At 50.4% G+C, this 15825-nt stretch overlaps 2 protein-coding genes across 16 annotated transcripts in view; both read right to left on the bottom strand.

Moving 5' to 3' along the window:
- Window positions 1-10439, bottom strand: part of CUL9 (cullin 9) — a 32395-nt gene extending 21956 nt beyond the window's left edge. For 6 of the 14 annotated variants that reach the window (XM_068940897.1, XM_068940907.1, XM_068940908.1 and 3 more), the window contains exons 1-7: window positions 9887-10142; window positions 9619-9679; window positions 7848-8456; window positions 6859-7013; window positions 5956-6489; window positions 1921-2059; window positions 229-419 (exon numbers count right to left, since the gene is read on the bottom strand). In XM_068940897.1, the coding sequence (XP_068796998.1) occupies window positions 229-419; window positions 1921-2059; window positions 5956-6489; window positions 6859-7013; window positions 7848-8456; window positions 9619-9679; window positions 9887-9919 (1722 nt within the window). In that variant the 5' untranslated portion in view covers window positions 9920-10142. The other 8 variants (XM_068940906.1, XM_068940899.1, XM_068940900.1 and 5 more) reach the window with 7 other exon arrangements.
- A 3392-nt stretch (window positions 10440-13831) lies between these two features.
- SRF (serum response factor) overlaps window positions 13832-15825 on the bottom strand; it is a 13952-nt gene continuing 11958 nt past the window's right edge. For both annotated transcript variants that reach the window (XM_068940895.1, XM_068940896.1), the window contains one exon: window positions 13832-15825. This exon is cut by the window's right edge and continues 835 nt beyond it. The gene's annotated coding sequence lies outside the window, so the exon portion shown is untranslated.

Below are 15825 nucleotides of genomic sequence, written 5' to 3'. Positions count from 1 at the left end.
GTCGGCAGAGGCTGCCTTTCCTCTCCTCTGGCCTTACCCCTTTGCTGCGCCCAGCCCTCCACGTTTTGGGCATCCCCCACCCGCTTGCCTACTTCAGGCCCGTTTCTCCCCTGCTCGCGCTCTGCCAGCACAGCACACGCCTGCGCTCCCCTGCTCGCAGCCCGGTCATCTCCCTAACGTCCCTCCCTCCTGCCTCCCCGCTCTGCGGGCTCTGTCCCGTCTCCGTACCTGCTCTGCCTGCTCTTGCTGGACGAGGCGGGTGATCTCCTCCTGCTCCTGCACTTCCAGCTTCCTCACAAAGAAGAGCAGCTCCCACCACTCGGCGCGGCTCAAGGTCTCTGCGGGGTCACTTGGCTGCTCCCCGAGGTAAGGCAGGGAGTACAGCCCCCCAAAGGGCTTGGAGAAGAGCGGCTGTGCAACTGCGGAGAGCAAAGCGAAGGAGAGCACTGTCAGCTCCACCAATTCCCCCTCAGCAGAGCTGTCCTCAGCCGCAGACCCCTCTTTCCTGGGCAAACAAAGCTCATCACAACTTCTGAGGGAGTTGGTTGACAGAAAATTAATTCTGCCAGCAGCTTCGCTCTTTTCCTAATGCCACCTGCTGGCCAAGAGGGCAAGTACTCATAGGCAAAAGCAAAGGAGACTGCAGAGCTACCAAGTTCCTTTCAACAAATGCACCAAACGGTGAGGAGAAGATAAAAAAAATCTATTATTTAAGTTTTCATTGGATAATTTAGGAGCAGGAGTTGGAGCTCAGTCAACACTTGCTGATATCTGCCAAGCAACAGCTCAAGGCTTTCTGCAAATGCAAGCTGGGAAACACTGCTTCAGGACTCAAGAGAAGAGGATCAAACTTGCTCCAAGAGGCCCATGTCTGCCAAGAGCAACTACATATGTGGCTGATTACTGACAGTCAGCCAACCTGAGATAAATTATCCAAGTGTCGAGTTCCAAAGCAGGGAGTACCTAATTTTTCAATTTGATTTCTATTTGGGATATGATGATTGGAAAGTTTTACACAGAAATGACAAACTCTGCATTTCTGCCAAAATCAGAGCAACAAAGACAAAAGCCAAAGTCTAACCAAACTCATTTTAATCTAGCCAGCACACACTGATGTGCACTTAAGATTTTATTTACAAAGGGTAGAAACAATAATGGCATCTTTTCAACTGGCAGTAAGAATATCTTTGAAGTGGATAATTAGCTGCTAATCCCACATATATTCTGTCCCTTGCAGCAGTTTAATCCAAACTCTCGCTTCTCCAAAAGATGCACTAGTCCTACAAGATCAGGGGCTTGATGAAACTGCTAGTGGATCAGATTCCCCAGCCAGAGTCACATCAGGTAATGAACAAGATAGGGTATTGGAAGTCCGGATTTTCCCATTTTTGGCTGCCCAGAACGAGGGCAATGTGAAAGGATCCCAGTTCCAGGGGAATCTGCAGCCATCTTATGAAAAAGGAGCATTTCACACCAAACTCCTCCCAGATTGAGAGGAGGCGTGAGGTTAAACAAACTGCTGATATGCTAATGCTTTTAAAAAACCACATGATTCTCATAAGGCGATCTGAGGGCTTACAAGGCAACTTCATCTCAAGAGACTCTACGTTTCTGATTTTGGCAGCTTGTTCAGTTAATTCTAACTTACATTTTTGATAGTCTCCGTATAAAGCAAATTTTATCCTTTTATTATAGCATGACAAAGGTCCAGGATTCAAAAATAGCCTCATGCAGGCACAAGCCATATGATTACTTAACCAGCTCTACCCTGTCATACAAACTAAAAGCTGATAATGCTTTCTAAATCCAACCCACTAAAGGAAAATTTGCCCAACCATTTAAGGTTTGCCACTCAAAAATATGCCATAGCAGAGTCAGAAAGAGATGATACAGCCACACGCATGCAGCACGTAACCTCACCTGTGTCTAGATTAAAGCTCTCTATCAGACTATATACTTTTTCCTGACCAGCAGGATCTTCCCGCTGATCTCCAAAGCCAATAATCTCCAACATGTGCCAACGCACCCAGTAGGTCCGACCTGATGACTGCCATAAAACCTGCAGGTGAAACAGATCTAGGTGATTAGATTTGCCACTCACTCAATTCTCATGTTATATTTGTCCTCCTCTTTGCCAGATGCATGGAAACAGAAAGCACTGTTCAAGTACAAACAGCCTAATCCGCGTACAGATTTCAACACATGCGTTATCTGTTTTTTAAGCGTACTGTCTTTAACTTCTTCCCCTGATCATACCTGGATCTCTTTTATACAAAGAATCACAAACTTTGCATGCAACCATTGCAGACCTCTTCTAGGACAGCAGCAGTAGGCTGGGCAAAAAACCTAGACACAAACCTACTGGTGAACATGAATGTAAAGAAAACGTTTTTTTCCAGCTCCAACTTTATCTTCTCTTGGTCATACTTTTATACCTTGGTCATTCACCACCCTATGGGTTCCTGGACAGGTTTCTTGCTCTTGACTTGTCTGTCTCAAAGAAGATAATTGTTTCCTGTGTTTTACAAGCTGCTTCTCAAAATCTTTTTTTGGCTTCCTATATTGTGGTTTTATCATTAACCTTCCAGAGACAGGTTCTTTTCTCTCTTTCCCATTTAGAAACAGCTTCAATTTTTTGGAGGATGCTCTCTCTTATTCCTAATAACTTTCCTATTCTGTTTTTTCTATCCAGGTATTTCTTGGTATAAATCTTTTTTTGATGAATGTGAAATGCTTGCTTTGGGTCTCCATAGAGTACCTTTAAAGAAGGCCCTCTTGTTTAACTCTATTAGCAGTCTCTGTTTTATAAAGACTTCAAGCACTTCCATTTAATCCCAAAAGTTGAGCAACTGTAGTGATTTCATGGCTTTTGTTACTTATTTAAGAACATGGAAACACAATACACCGCAGCCCCTGCCACGAGCAGCTTTCCAAGAACAAGGGATGGATCCCAGTCCTGCACTTTGCTCAGAACCAGCACAGCATTGCCTCTCCACGAGGCAGATATTTACGGTGTGTCTATATTTACTCATGATATCCCAACCCCACATGACACTCTTGCAACTCACAGGGAGGTAACTGAAGAGTCTCAGGGTTTCCTGCCCTGGCAGCTTTGCCAACTTCCCTCAGCATGTCCCTCACCATTGCACCTTGCTCAGACAGTTGATGAAAGCCCCAAATATTATGCTTCTGCTATTTATGCCTGGCCTTTCAATCCTTAGGATTTCTATCTTACTAGCTGAAAGGGTTCATCTATTTGTCTTATCTAACTCCCTTCCCACATCAACCTGGGCTGTCTCAGACTTAGCACAAGTATCCTAGATACACAAAGCCCAGATGACGAATTATTCTTCAACCATGTTTTGGACATCCTTTATTGACGTCAGACATTTTAGTCTCCCATCTTATTTTCTAAACTGCTAACTTCTGTTGTCTTTTTTCACCTCTGATGCAATTTTATGCCTTTATCCCTAAAGGATGAACGGTTCTCGACCAGTAGTCCTTCCACCTCTCTCATCTCTCCCACTCTGTGGAGTTTAAATTTAAAAGTCTTGACATTTAGGCTCAGCAGTCTGGTTCCAGTTTGGCTTGGGTAAAGCCAATCCCTTCTGAACCACCTCCTTCTATCTAAAAGTACCCCGTTTCCTAAAGAATGTAAACTCTTCCACCTTACACCATTCTCTCAGCAACCTGCTGAAATTTTGCACCTCCACCTCCTTCTCAAGCCTGCAGAGCACTGGTATGTACTCTCTTACCTAACAACTTCAAGATTTAGAGCCTCTTGCAGTCCTCACATGTGCCACAACCACAGCTTCCTCTCCAGCACCTCTTAGAGGCCTAGCCAGACACCTTGTGACATCCCACCTTGTCTAGTAGGCAAGTCACCCCAATGGTCTCTGATGCTGCAAATCCAGCTCTTCCTATATGTAACATGTTCTGCCTCTTTCTGTCCACTGAATCTCTGCTCCTGAAGGGATCTCTTTGGTGCTAGATCACCATCACCTGGCAGGTAAGTCCTGCCCATGGGATCATTTCTTTCTATTTCACCAGTCTAATATCTTCTATACCATAAGACTTTCTTCCTCTTCAACAGTATTAGGTCTGCTAGTGTGGAGGTGGGACCACACTATGCCACCATTAAGGTATCATTGCCAAAATTTTCTGTGGCTCTAAAGGATGCTCCTTTTTTCCCCTAGTGGCTTTGTGTGCAAGCAGTGAAGGCGTTTCATGTGCCTACTACCCATAGTCCTACGAAGAACAGAGGCAGACTTCTTTCCTAGAGGGATGGGGGAACAAGGACACAAAAGCTGGTACTTAGGCTCTCTGAAGAAGAAAACAGCATCTAAGAGAATGAGTAACAGTTGAGTATAACATACCAATGACTTTAAAAACATGGCAGAAAAAAATGCGGGTTGCTGCTTCACTGAACTCTCTTTGGAGTTACACCAATGCTACCAGGACTCCAAAGAGCTGGAGAGCTGAAGAGGTAAGATACTGAGAGACTTTTTAAAAGCACCAGCTGGAAATTGAGCTAAACTGTATGCGCAACGCATGTTAGTCTTCAGTGACTACAGACACATACATGGATATGAACAGAGGGAACACAGGGAGATGCATAAAGATGAAGGTCCCCAAAGACTGCATCGTTGTAAGCAGTTAACTTTCTAGTTAGACTGGAGGTCAACCACTACTAATTGGTGTAGAAGTTGGGTATTTCCAAATATAACTGCCAACAAACCTTTTCATTAACTATTTATTATCATTTAGATCTGGTTTTTGTCAGTAGCAAGAGCCTTATAGAAAGGTCTACTATTGAAAATAACCCTGAGTGGAGCAATTCCAGTTGATTAAATAGAAAAATAAAAGCAAAAGGAGGAACTCAAGGACCTGTTCGACTAAAGGCACTAGAAGCCAGCAGTAGACTTCAGCTCAACAGTGTATATATTAAAAAAAAAAAAAAAACCTCTGATATTTTTATCACGGGTAAGAGGAAAAAAGTTTGCAAAGAAAGAGGAAAAAAGTTTGCAAAGAAAGAGGAAAAAAGTTTGCAAAGAAAGAGGAAAAAAGTTTGCAAAGAAAGAGGAAAAAAGTTTGCAAAGAAAGGATCTAGATCCTCTTTTCAAGGGCTCAGTTACATTAACAGTAAGAGCAGCTAAAAGCTTGTAAGAAATGGAAAATATAATTTTAAAAAAATTCATATCTTAGAGATCAGGTAGTACAAGGACAAAAAGAGAATCAGCAGGAATTTGCAGTTTACCTTTACTGATTGGGTTATAAATGACATTATACCGTAAAAAGTTTTTCAGACACTTAAACAAAACAAGAAAAGATACATAGCAGCTATTCAATAGAGAGGAGCTGCAACAAAAAATAATCTACGTACTGTCCAAAACTAGAAGAGCATTTTGCTTGAATATTAAAAAGGAGAGGGGAAAAAAAAAATGAAAGCAAACTTGGATTTCCAAAGAGGAGAAAACAGACCTTGGCACCTACTCACAGATCAAAAGACAGAGAGCTAGGTAGGCTGTGTCCAAACTAGTGAGAAGAACAGAAGCATAAGTACTGCCACTCACATGCCAAGGCTTAAGACCCTAGAGCACTTCTTGCTGCATTACTTACTTGTGCCAGCTAGCCTGCTCCCAAACCACCCCCAAGATTGAATCCAAGGCCAGGGACTACTGCAGGGAGGCAGGATATAGTCAACTGTTTTGGAGGCTAAAAAAAAAAAAAATCTTAGCAGGACAGACCTGACTAAATCAAACTAGCTCATGTCAGGCTCCTACTCTCTCACTCCGAGAGGTGGCTTCTTTGCTAGGACTGATGTAGCCAGAGTCAAAACTCTATCTATTGTCGGATTTCCAGAGTGCAAAGATGTGCTTAGGGAAACACTGAAGAGTCACCCCTGTTACTGCCCTCTCTGCCACCCTAGCCAGGCTACCTGCACCAGCAACCTACCTGCACTGCATGCGTGCCATTAGTGCTCTGGAGAAACTCGCCTTCATCCCCGGCTCTCACATCACCACAGTCCTCCAGCATACGCACCCGCATACCGTGCACCAGGTTTGTTTGCACATACTCCACGTAGCTGCTGCGGCTGGAAAAGTCTGATGGAGTGAGGAAGGCACAACCCTGCTTTTTCTGTGGACCATGATTTGGAGTGAGCACAGACACTGGAGCAGCAGGGCGGGCTGGAGCCTTGGGCTGGAAGATGGAGCGGGCGGTGCGAGGCTGCGTCCCCTGCGGCGACGACAGCTCCAGCTTGTGCCTGTGGTCCCAGCCCATCACGCGCACCAGCTCCGAGATGAGGTTTGCCATAGCCATGCTGAACTCAAACTCCTGCTTCACACGGCTCCTCTCCCCGCCAAGCGAGCCGGACACGGCGCGGTCCTGCGGCTCCCCTCCCTGCTCCGCACCACTGCTGAGCTTGTCCACAAGAAAAGTGACGCACAGGTAGCGCTTCACCAGGCCAAAGAGCAGCTTCCCGGGGATCTGCAAGAGGCACAGCTGTCAGATCCCCAGCCACCGCAGCGCCTCTGGCTCGCTCCGAGGCACCAGCTTGTCCCCAGCCAGCTTCCCGGCACGGCCTCGCACCAGCAGGCAGCAGCACAGCCCTCGCAGCCCACCCTCACCTCCCTGATCAGAGACGAGGCTTCCTACACGCTCTCCGCCAGCCCTCGGCCTCACGCCAGGCCCACACCCGCGGCCGGCTCTCCCGACACCCGGTCCCGCTCAGCTGCCCAGCAACAACCACCCTCCCTTCCTCTCCTGGCCCCAGGAGAAGGACGAGACCCCCGGCACCTACTCTCTCCCCTCCTGGCCCCCAAAGTCCTCGCGTCTGGGGCTCCCCATGCCAGCTACCTGGGGAAGGTGAATCCCTTCGAAGGACATGCAGTACTCTTCAGAGGACATCGTTTCGGCAAACAGCTCCAGCAAGGTGTAGCGGCTGTCAAAATCCATGTGCTGCTCGATGCCGTCCTGCTGGCTCAGGGACAGCAGGACATAGGCCCGGCTCCCTGCAGCAACAACAGTAACCCCTCAGGCCCCCAGAGACACCCCACGCACCACCTTCCTGCGGCAGACAGGCTTTGGCAACCAAGGAACAACTTTGCTGCTCGGTGACATCTAGAACTGCGTTTTCTCCTTTGACCTGGGCTGGCAACGTTTCGCTCCGCTAAATAAAACTGCATTTTTTCACCCCTACAGCTCTGAGATTCCCCCAAAAACAGCAACTCCAAAGAAATGACTCCAGAATGACTGTTTTTCTTATGTGGCACGCCGATCTGAACTTGAACCGCTCCCCCGTCTGCCCCACGAGCTTTGGCCCTGCAGCAGGGAAAGCCATGCAGCTCCTGCTGCACACACACCACCACCTCCCCTAGCCTACAGGCTCCTTCCAGGGGCACCCGAGCCACGTTAGGGACTTCCGAGCCTTGGCAGCTCCTCTCCAACGAGGAGAGCGGGCGGGGAGCAGCTGAGCCTGCTTCTACCCACCAGGGCCTGAGGAGAGGCTCCCTGCCGAGAACAGGCCAGAGCCTCTCCGGCGACACCGAGCAGCAGAGACGGCCTGACGCTCTGCCACCCGCCCTCGGCACCGCCAAGCAGCTCAGCGGCATCCCAGCTCGGGAACTCGTCAGGCAAAAGAGCTCCCCAAGACCACCCTCTCTTAGAGCACCCCAGACGACTACACCCCAGACAGCCGCTTGCAGAGCTCAGGCTCGTTCGCCCCCTTTTGCCGACCAGCCCCAAGAGGCTCCGTTTCCCAGACATCCCGCGCCTACAAAAGGACCGGCACCGCTCGGCAGCCCAGCGGCAACCCCTCAGCGGCACCGAGACGCCAGCACCCCTACCTGCGTCGTGCGAAGCCAGAGCCCTCAGCATCTTGCCAGCGCTGCGGCGGATTTGCTTCTCCTTGTGGCACAGCATCTCCATCAGCAGGTCGAGGGCTCCCGTCTCCTTGAAGGCGCCCGTCAGCGAGCCGATGCTGGCATACGCGCTCAGCACGTGGATGGTGTTGAGGATGGAGGACTCGGGAGCCCCAGTCCCGGCCATCTGCCGACCAGCTCGCTGCACCAGGCTCCTGACGTCAGCCTTCATCTCCAGCAGCGACGCTTCGTCCAGCGCGACATCTGCGGGGAACGGGCTGGGCGCCTTCTCCTCTTTCACCCACCGCCCGTCCAGCTTCCTCTTGCCCAGCAACATCGGGCAGCTGGCGCACACCTCTTCTGCCGACATCCACATCAGGATGTTCTCCGGCTTGCTTTCCGCGCAAGAGTCGCTGCTGCTGCCTGCTGCTCTCTCCTCCAAGCTGACGACGCTCCACCGGATCAGGTACTCGGGGTGGCCGTCGTGGCCTCGCCGCTGCCGCAGCAGCTCCTCCGGGTAGGCCTGCAGGTTGGGTCCCAGCTGCACGAGCAGGTTGCCGTCACGCCTCTCGCTCACCATGATGGCAAACGCGTCTGCGGAGACAGAGGGGGAGGAGGAGCAGGTTCTCAACATGAAGCCTCATGCCAGGGAGAGCGTGAGCAAGCGTCTCAGCTGACAGGAGAGAGGGTTGAGGCACAGACTTTGATCCTGTGATCCTGCACCTAGAATAAAGCCCCAAAGGAAACTCCACTTCACAGAAGCTTGTGTCCCTCTCTGAGATAATGAGCAAGTATTTCACATATAAACCCTGTGCCTGGCATTACTGGCACACATAGAGATAGGGTCTCCCTGCAGGCCTACTCCGAGAGGCAAAAAAGGCCTATTCAAATCCCCCCAATAAGACAGCAAATAACAACCAAAAAGTTGGGTCCTGCTCACATCTTTGTCACTGACTGTGACACAACCCTATGCAAGTCACTGCTTTCAAACTTGTTTTCTCTCCTGCCATTTAACATTCATGTAGCTATTCGGTTCAGGCAGGAACTCTCCTGAGAGAGACAGAGAGAAAGAGAGTGCTCTGCAGAGCTGTAGAACCCAGTTTGAGTCACCAGCCTGTGAAGAAAATAACTAGCAGTTTCTCAGGTCTTGCTCATATCCATCAAATCACATCACTATCTAAGAGTCACTCAGTGTTTCCTTCCTGGTCTTCTCTCAAACATTCTTTGACTTTACAAAGTTTAGTCAACAGGCAGATTCACCAAAATGAGGAGTTGCTAATCCTTGCTGCCTGATTGTGCTATGCATCTTGGGGTTACAGAGAAGAAGACATGACACTTCTCTGCTTCGTTTAGGCAAAGACAAACTTGAAATAACTTGCTGTCCAAGAGTGGGTGCCAGCAGTTAGCTGGACACCTGCAGAGAATGCTGCACGTAACAGACCAACTTCATTACTACATAGCATGTAAGATCAGAGTGATAAGAAAAGAAGTTTCCCAGAGGAGCCCATGCAGCTAGTAATGCAGATACACAAACAGGCCCTCTTGCGGTCATCTACACACATGGGCAAGAGATACAATGAAGGGACATGCTGTTCAGCTGACAATAATAGAAGTGTTTTTTTAAGTTATTCCATGTAGGAAATCATCTATCAATGCACAACTGAAAAGGACACTCCATCCAAAGACGACGCTAGGCACACTCAAAGAGGTTTCCCATGGCCGGGGAAAGCCTGAACTCCCTGAGAGTCATACTTGCATTCAGTTATGTCTTCTTTGGAGTCAGCAGAGAGCACAGCTGGGATCTTCTTGCAGCCTCCCTGTAAGGAAAGGACTAAGTTATTATCCTGTGATTTGCAACAATGTTTAGATGCACTGTTAAAAGCCAAGCAACTGCTTTCCCTGGCTGAACTTGACAGTACACAAAGGCATTCCCTCTTCCAAGAGGTTCACTTAAAATAAAAAACACAGTAAAACAAAAGTCAAAATCGCTATGAAGCATTATTCTGCTTGAGGAGAAAACTCACTTCACCCAGTCTCCACATCTTAGCATTTAGCATGACAACGAACCACCTCTTTACAAGACAGCCATCCAAAAGGGCCCAGAAGAATTTGTAGCTGGGGAGGGGAGAATCTGGATTTAGGGCACCTGAATAAGTGGCTGTAACGTGAATGACAAGCGCGACACGCTAGAGCTTTGCTAGGACAATGCATAGCTTAAATACATGCATTAAAGCATATCGCCGGTGGGGGGGAAGGGGGTCTACACCACACCGCGGCCCCGCGGGGCCACCTCGCCTCTCCTGCCCCGCCGCCAACGGCCCGAGGCCCGCCGCCGCCGCCTCCTCCGCCAACCGGACCCCGCCGGGCCCCGAGCCACGGCCCGCTCTCTCCCCCACTGCGAGGGGAAGGGATGGGAAGCTGCGCCGCGGGTGGGTCGGTCGGTCGGTCGGTCGGTCCCTCTGTACCTACAACCACCCTGCCGCCGCCACCGCGGCTCCCAGCTTCCGGCTCCCCGCCGCGCACGCGCAAACCGCAGCCGCTACGGGTAGCGGCGAGGGCCAGGCAACCGCGTCGGAGTGCGCCTGCGCACTGCCCGTCCGCGAGGGGCGGGGCGGGGCCGCGCCAACCCTTGGCGTGCCCTCGCGCCTGCGCACTGCCCGTCCGCGAGGGGCGGGGCGGGGCCGCGCCAACCTTTGGCGTGCCCTCGCGCCTGCGCACTCCTGCTGTCGCGCTCTTGGCGGGGGTCGCGGATCGCCTTGCGCCTTCGAGAACCTTCGCCGGTCAGAGCGTCCCCGCCGCCTCGGCCGTGCCACGCTCAAGCCGCCCGGCCCCGGCGGCTCCGCAGGCCCTGGGGTGGGGTGAGCCCCTGCCCGGGCAGGCCTGCTCGCAGCCCCCAGGTGGGACTGAGGCTCCACGGCCTGACCGCTGCTGTGCCTACAGCGCTGCATGGCTTCAAGGCCCAGGCGGGCTCGCGTGTTGCCTCTCGCAGGGCTTCTGCTCCTCTGCGCTGCCTGTGCACTGGAAACTGCCACGGGCGACCAAAAAACGTCACGTTCCCTGCACGTGCCAACTAGCAACTAGCAAAGATGAAGAACTGCAGTTGTGCGCTGAAGAGCGCATCCGCAAGCGCGCGAGGTGGTGCGTGACGCCACGTCGGTGCAGTTGGGCCAGTGGTTGCTAAATTCTGTTAAAGGCTGTTGCATAGTGGATAAGAGCAAGGCTAAAAGTCATCGTGCCACATCAGCGTGAGCGTTATCAGAGCTTGCAGATGGCCAGTCTGACATCAGGGCTGGGGTTCTGCAAAAACCAGCCCTCCGTTCCCTCAGTGCACCTTGTTTGGCTTGCTTCAGCAGGAGCTGAGCTCTTGGCAAGTTTGGGTTTGGAAGCGGCCGGCCTAGTCTCACTGTTGCTAGACGGGCATTTGGAGGCAACTGAAACCAGTTGTGTATGCTTTTGGCCGGTTTCCAGTTCTTTTCCTTTTTGGGTTTTTTTCTTCTAACACTCATTGCATAAATCTGACTTTTTACCCTTTGCCCATATTTCACTTCATTGATGGGATTTGTAGGTGCAGTCACCTACAAATCCAGTAGGTGTAGGTTTCTATCCATCTGGTCTCTTAACATTTGTTTTGATTATAAATAAACATTACAAGTAAAGAATAAACAGATGAGCGGCTGCTTTCTCATTCAGTCCCAGAGCAAGTCCATGTACATGTCCAAGCTCATTTCTACACCAGTACTAACACCACTGATTAGACATTTTCCATGTTTTACAACAATGAGGAGCATTTATTTTTAAAAATACAAAAATTGCAACTAACAGGCAAATGATGGACTGGATAAACAGGTGCAGTGTTGCATCAGCCTGGGAGGACCATCCTCCAAAACTGTCATGTTGGACTGCTACATGTTTGCCTTTCCCTGCTAACCTCATGATTTTTCCATTATTGGACATAGCCTCGGTTGATACTATTGATCCTCTCTTTTCAGAATCTCTTGGATGCTCTTGAAATCTTTCTGTGTTTTCCAATAGTGTATGTCATGTTCCTTTCCCATTAATCCACAACGTGATGTTAAAATTTAAGGGCTCGAACTAGTATTTAGAGCATGCTTTGCAAAGGCAAGTCACTTCATCACACTCATCTCCTTTTGAGCTGAACATGGTATATTTGCACTAATGAGGGGGGGACTGACTTGCTAAATGCCACACCACTATATAAAAGCTGATAAAACATGCACAACCAGCTGTTCTATTCAGTATATATTACTGCACCTGCAACATTGCTGTGTTTAATGTCACAAATGTGAGGGAGTGATAATGCTCTACAGGGGGAAATGCAACCTGGCACCCTGCTGTTAACATCAAAAGGCTAATCCCATAGCCAAAACCCATCAGCAAGGATCACTGGCAGTGGCCAGACAGGGCACAGGGGTCTTGTTTGCGCTGCTGAAACCTTTTATGTGGGTACTTGTGTGCCCTGCTTTAGTGTGAATGGTCTTGGCCTGATGATTTTCATACTGTGCTTAGTCTCAGCCTAAAAATAAAGGCTATGTCCGTGGTGTCTAGCCCTGTGTTGGGGGTATTATAGGGCATGCACGGACCCCCTGTGTACAAGTAGAGGGGGGTTTACTTGTGCTGATGTTGGTTTTGTGGTGCTGAATCACAGCACACAGCCGCATAGGAGTGCCGAAAAGGGGGCAGGCTGGCTGGCTGCAGTGAAACGTGGAAGTGAAGCGCCTCCCCTTTTGGCAGGGGAAGAGGCATTTCAGCTGTGTTTTACTCCTGACCACCTTTTGTACAATCCTCTCTTGTTCTGCTACACTGCGATATGTTTACGCCACGCTGCGCTGTAAGCAGTTGTCCCTAGGCCATGCATGGTGCTAAGCCTTCCTTACAGCACACCAAAAAAAAAAAAAAAAAAAAAAAAGTACCCGGTCCAAGACCTGGCACTACACAGGGCTAATAGTTATGTTCTTAGCTGGCATACTGGTGGCCCAGCAGCACTGATGATTGTAAGGAGCCCTTCTCCCTTTGGTCTCCAAGCGAGGTTTCCTTCCCTTTAGTCACATTACTGATATCCCCATGTGCCATAACCTGGCTTTTGGGGGGGGGGGGGGGGCCTACCAGCATCTGCCCTCAACCTGGCTTTAAGTAATGATGCTCCAGGCTGGCCTTTGAATATTGCCTTATCTTCTCATAGCTGTTTTCTGCGGGGAATATAACGCCTTGGTGCTGGGCCTCATAACGACAATAGTTGGGCTCCAGCCTTTATATCAGATAAACAGTTCTTTAAACAATACCTTAGCAGCAACATCTTCATACAAAACTCTTCTACCTGTCCTGCAAACACCTCTGCCACTACTAAAAACTACTGCTATCCTCCTTTTGTTCATGGTAGTTCATCAATACATAATCCGCTTGGGGCCAGGTCCAGGGACCATCTGTTCTTTGATGTTACAATGGCAAAAAAGTCCTTTTGCTTGGCCTTAGTTACTGCATGTTCTAAGCAACCTTGGGCAACCTGCTCTGCTTCCCCTCGCTGTTTTAACTCTTGCTCAAAGTCTTTGTGCTCCTCCCTGTAACCACCTGTGACACCGGGGCAGTTGTTTTATGCTTCAAAGGTCCCCGTTCCTGCTCAACTCCTGGTTCTTCTCTGAGCCCCACACCATGCTCTGACAACCAGCACTGTTCCTCAGCTTTCAGAAAGGACAGCCCTTGTGGCCCACCTGTTGGCCACAGACCCCTCTCTGGCCCCCTCACTGGCTCTGGATAGCCCTAAGTGGAAACCTGGCTTGTCAGGGCTCACCCACACAAGAGGAAGTAGGGATGGAGACCTTTACGAGGAACCTCTCCCTCTCTGCCACATCATGCCCAAACAGCCCCTCTCCCTCCGAGGTGCACGCATGGACCCTGTGTTGACCCTGATTTTTCCTTAAGGTCCCCCCCGAAAGCACGGCCAAGACCCCAAATCTGTGCACAAAATGATAACATTTATTGAAAGAGTATTTTTTTTTTTAATACAAAAGAAAGCTCTGTACATAGTACTGTGATTACTTCCACATCCTTCCAGAAACACAACCCTGGAAACTGGAAAAAAAAATAACCCCACCACACACACATTGACACGCACACACTCACTCATGCACACACGCACACAACCCCCAAACCAGTAAAATGAACTAAAAAAATGTCACCACACAATAAATGTTGTTTCGTCCCTGATAAACAAGTGTTCTTACAAGTCTGCACTTAAATAAAATACACCATTAGCGTTTAACCAGCGGTTGCCTTTGGGAAGCCAGAGAGGGGAAGCAATGAGACGCCCTGTAGCAGCAGGGGTGCTCCTGCCGCCCCAGCCCAACAGCTCTGCTCCACAGCGCTAGCACAAGCAAAGCAGAACAAAGCCAGGCCATGACGATCTGCTGAGGTAAAGTGTAACGCAAACCTCAACCTCCGTTTTTCACCCTGGGCCAGCTCCTAGCTACCCAGCCCTGTTTTTCGGAGGCATCACTGAGCAGCCTCCGTACACCTAGCAATGGCCTGGGGCATGGCACAGCAACCCCGCTGCTCCCAGCTGCAGGAGATGCATCACCGTTAAGAGCAAGGCTACTAAGAGGAGGCAGAATGCTATGTCACTGTCACCAGATGGGCCACCCTGCTCCACATGGGCCCTTCAGAGGCTGCTTGGCAGACTAGGGCTGGTAGACCATTCTGGGAGCTGCCATAGCACAGCGGGGCTTGGAAGGGCCCTGTCCCTATCTGTGCATTAAGGAGTGGCACCAGCTGAGGCCAGGAGTTCAGGAGAGGCCAGCTGCACCACAAGCAGACAGAGAGCAGGGATCAGTCCCTCGGAGCCCAGGGAGGACTGGGGATGCCCACAGCCCCTCAGGCAGTTGCGGGCAGGGCTGCTCCAGGCCAAAACAGCCATGCTCCCCCAGAGCAGAGGTGGATGGGGCTGCTGGACACCCTGCAAGCCACTTACTCCCAAGGGGCAGGTTCCCCGCTCCTGCAGAGCAGCTGATCCTTCACTTGCCTCCCACCAATTAAGCCTGAAATTACAGGTATGGAGTCCTCAGTGCAGGGAAGAGGAAAACAAGCATCCAGCTCAGTCCCTGGCACGTGCTGGTGGGCAGAGAGCGCAGCTTAAACGCTAATGCTGAAGGAACATTATCCAAGGTTACAATACAAACTCAAAAGCAAGGCCCCTTCCTGTCTCCATGCCCACCCACCCCTCTCCCGTCCCCCAGGTACAAACCCCATGAAAACTGTACAGGAGCCAAACTTTTATTCCTTAAAGAATTACATAAATACTGAGTTTAACACTTAGAAAAATAAAGTCATTTTTTTTTCAAGGCTTCTTTTGTCTTTTAACTTAAAAAAAAAAAAGTTACAGTAGCTGCTCCTTCCCCTAAGGATTCAGCAGCTTCTCTCTCACTTGCTCGCTCTCCCTCCAGGGACAGGGCTAGGTAGCAGAGCCGCTTGCAGCAACTCCCCTGCAGGAGCAGGTATGCTCCAGCCCTCTTCCCCCAGCCCTGCCATGCCTGCACAGGTGTCACAGCAGCTCCTCCACAGCCTGAGAAAGCCTGCGGGCCACCCTGGTGCCCAGAGGAAGAGTCTGCCACCTGCCCAGCAGCTTGGTGCCCCATGGACTCTTCTTTTTGACGCTTGAGTTGTTTCTCCACCTTGTATCAGACACAGGAATTTAGAAGTGCTGGCCAGAGCTGCAGGGGGTCGTGGGAGACACCCAGACACGTCCCCTTGGACGTACGGAGACTGCACTGCTCGCAGCGAGGGCCAAGACGAGAACGTGGGGCTGGGCTGGCCGCAGAGCACCTCAGGAGGTCTCTGGGGTGTCGTTGTGGTCCTGGGCACCCACCGACTGCTTTGGCAGTGTGAGGGTGTCGTCTGCCAGTGGCAGAGCAGGGTGGGCTGCAAACCTGCCGGGCGGCCCAACAACGAGGCA

This window comes from Struthio camelus, chromosome 3, assembly GCF_040807025.1.
Source record: "Struthio camelus isolate bStrCam1 chromosome 3, bStrCam1.hap1, whole genome shotgun sequence".
Classification (NCBI taxonomy): domain Eukaryota; kingdom Metazoa; phylum Chordata; class Aves; order Struthioniformes; family Struthionidae; genus Struthio; species Struthio camelus.
The sequence above is the reverse complement of the archived record's forward strand: the minus strand, read 5'-3'. Positions and strand labels throughout refer to the sequence as shown.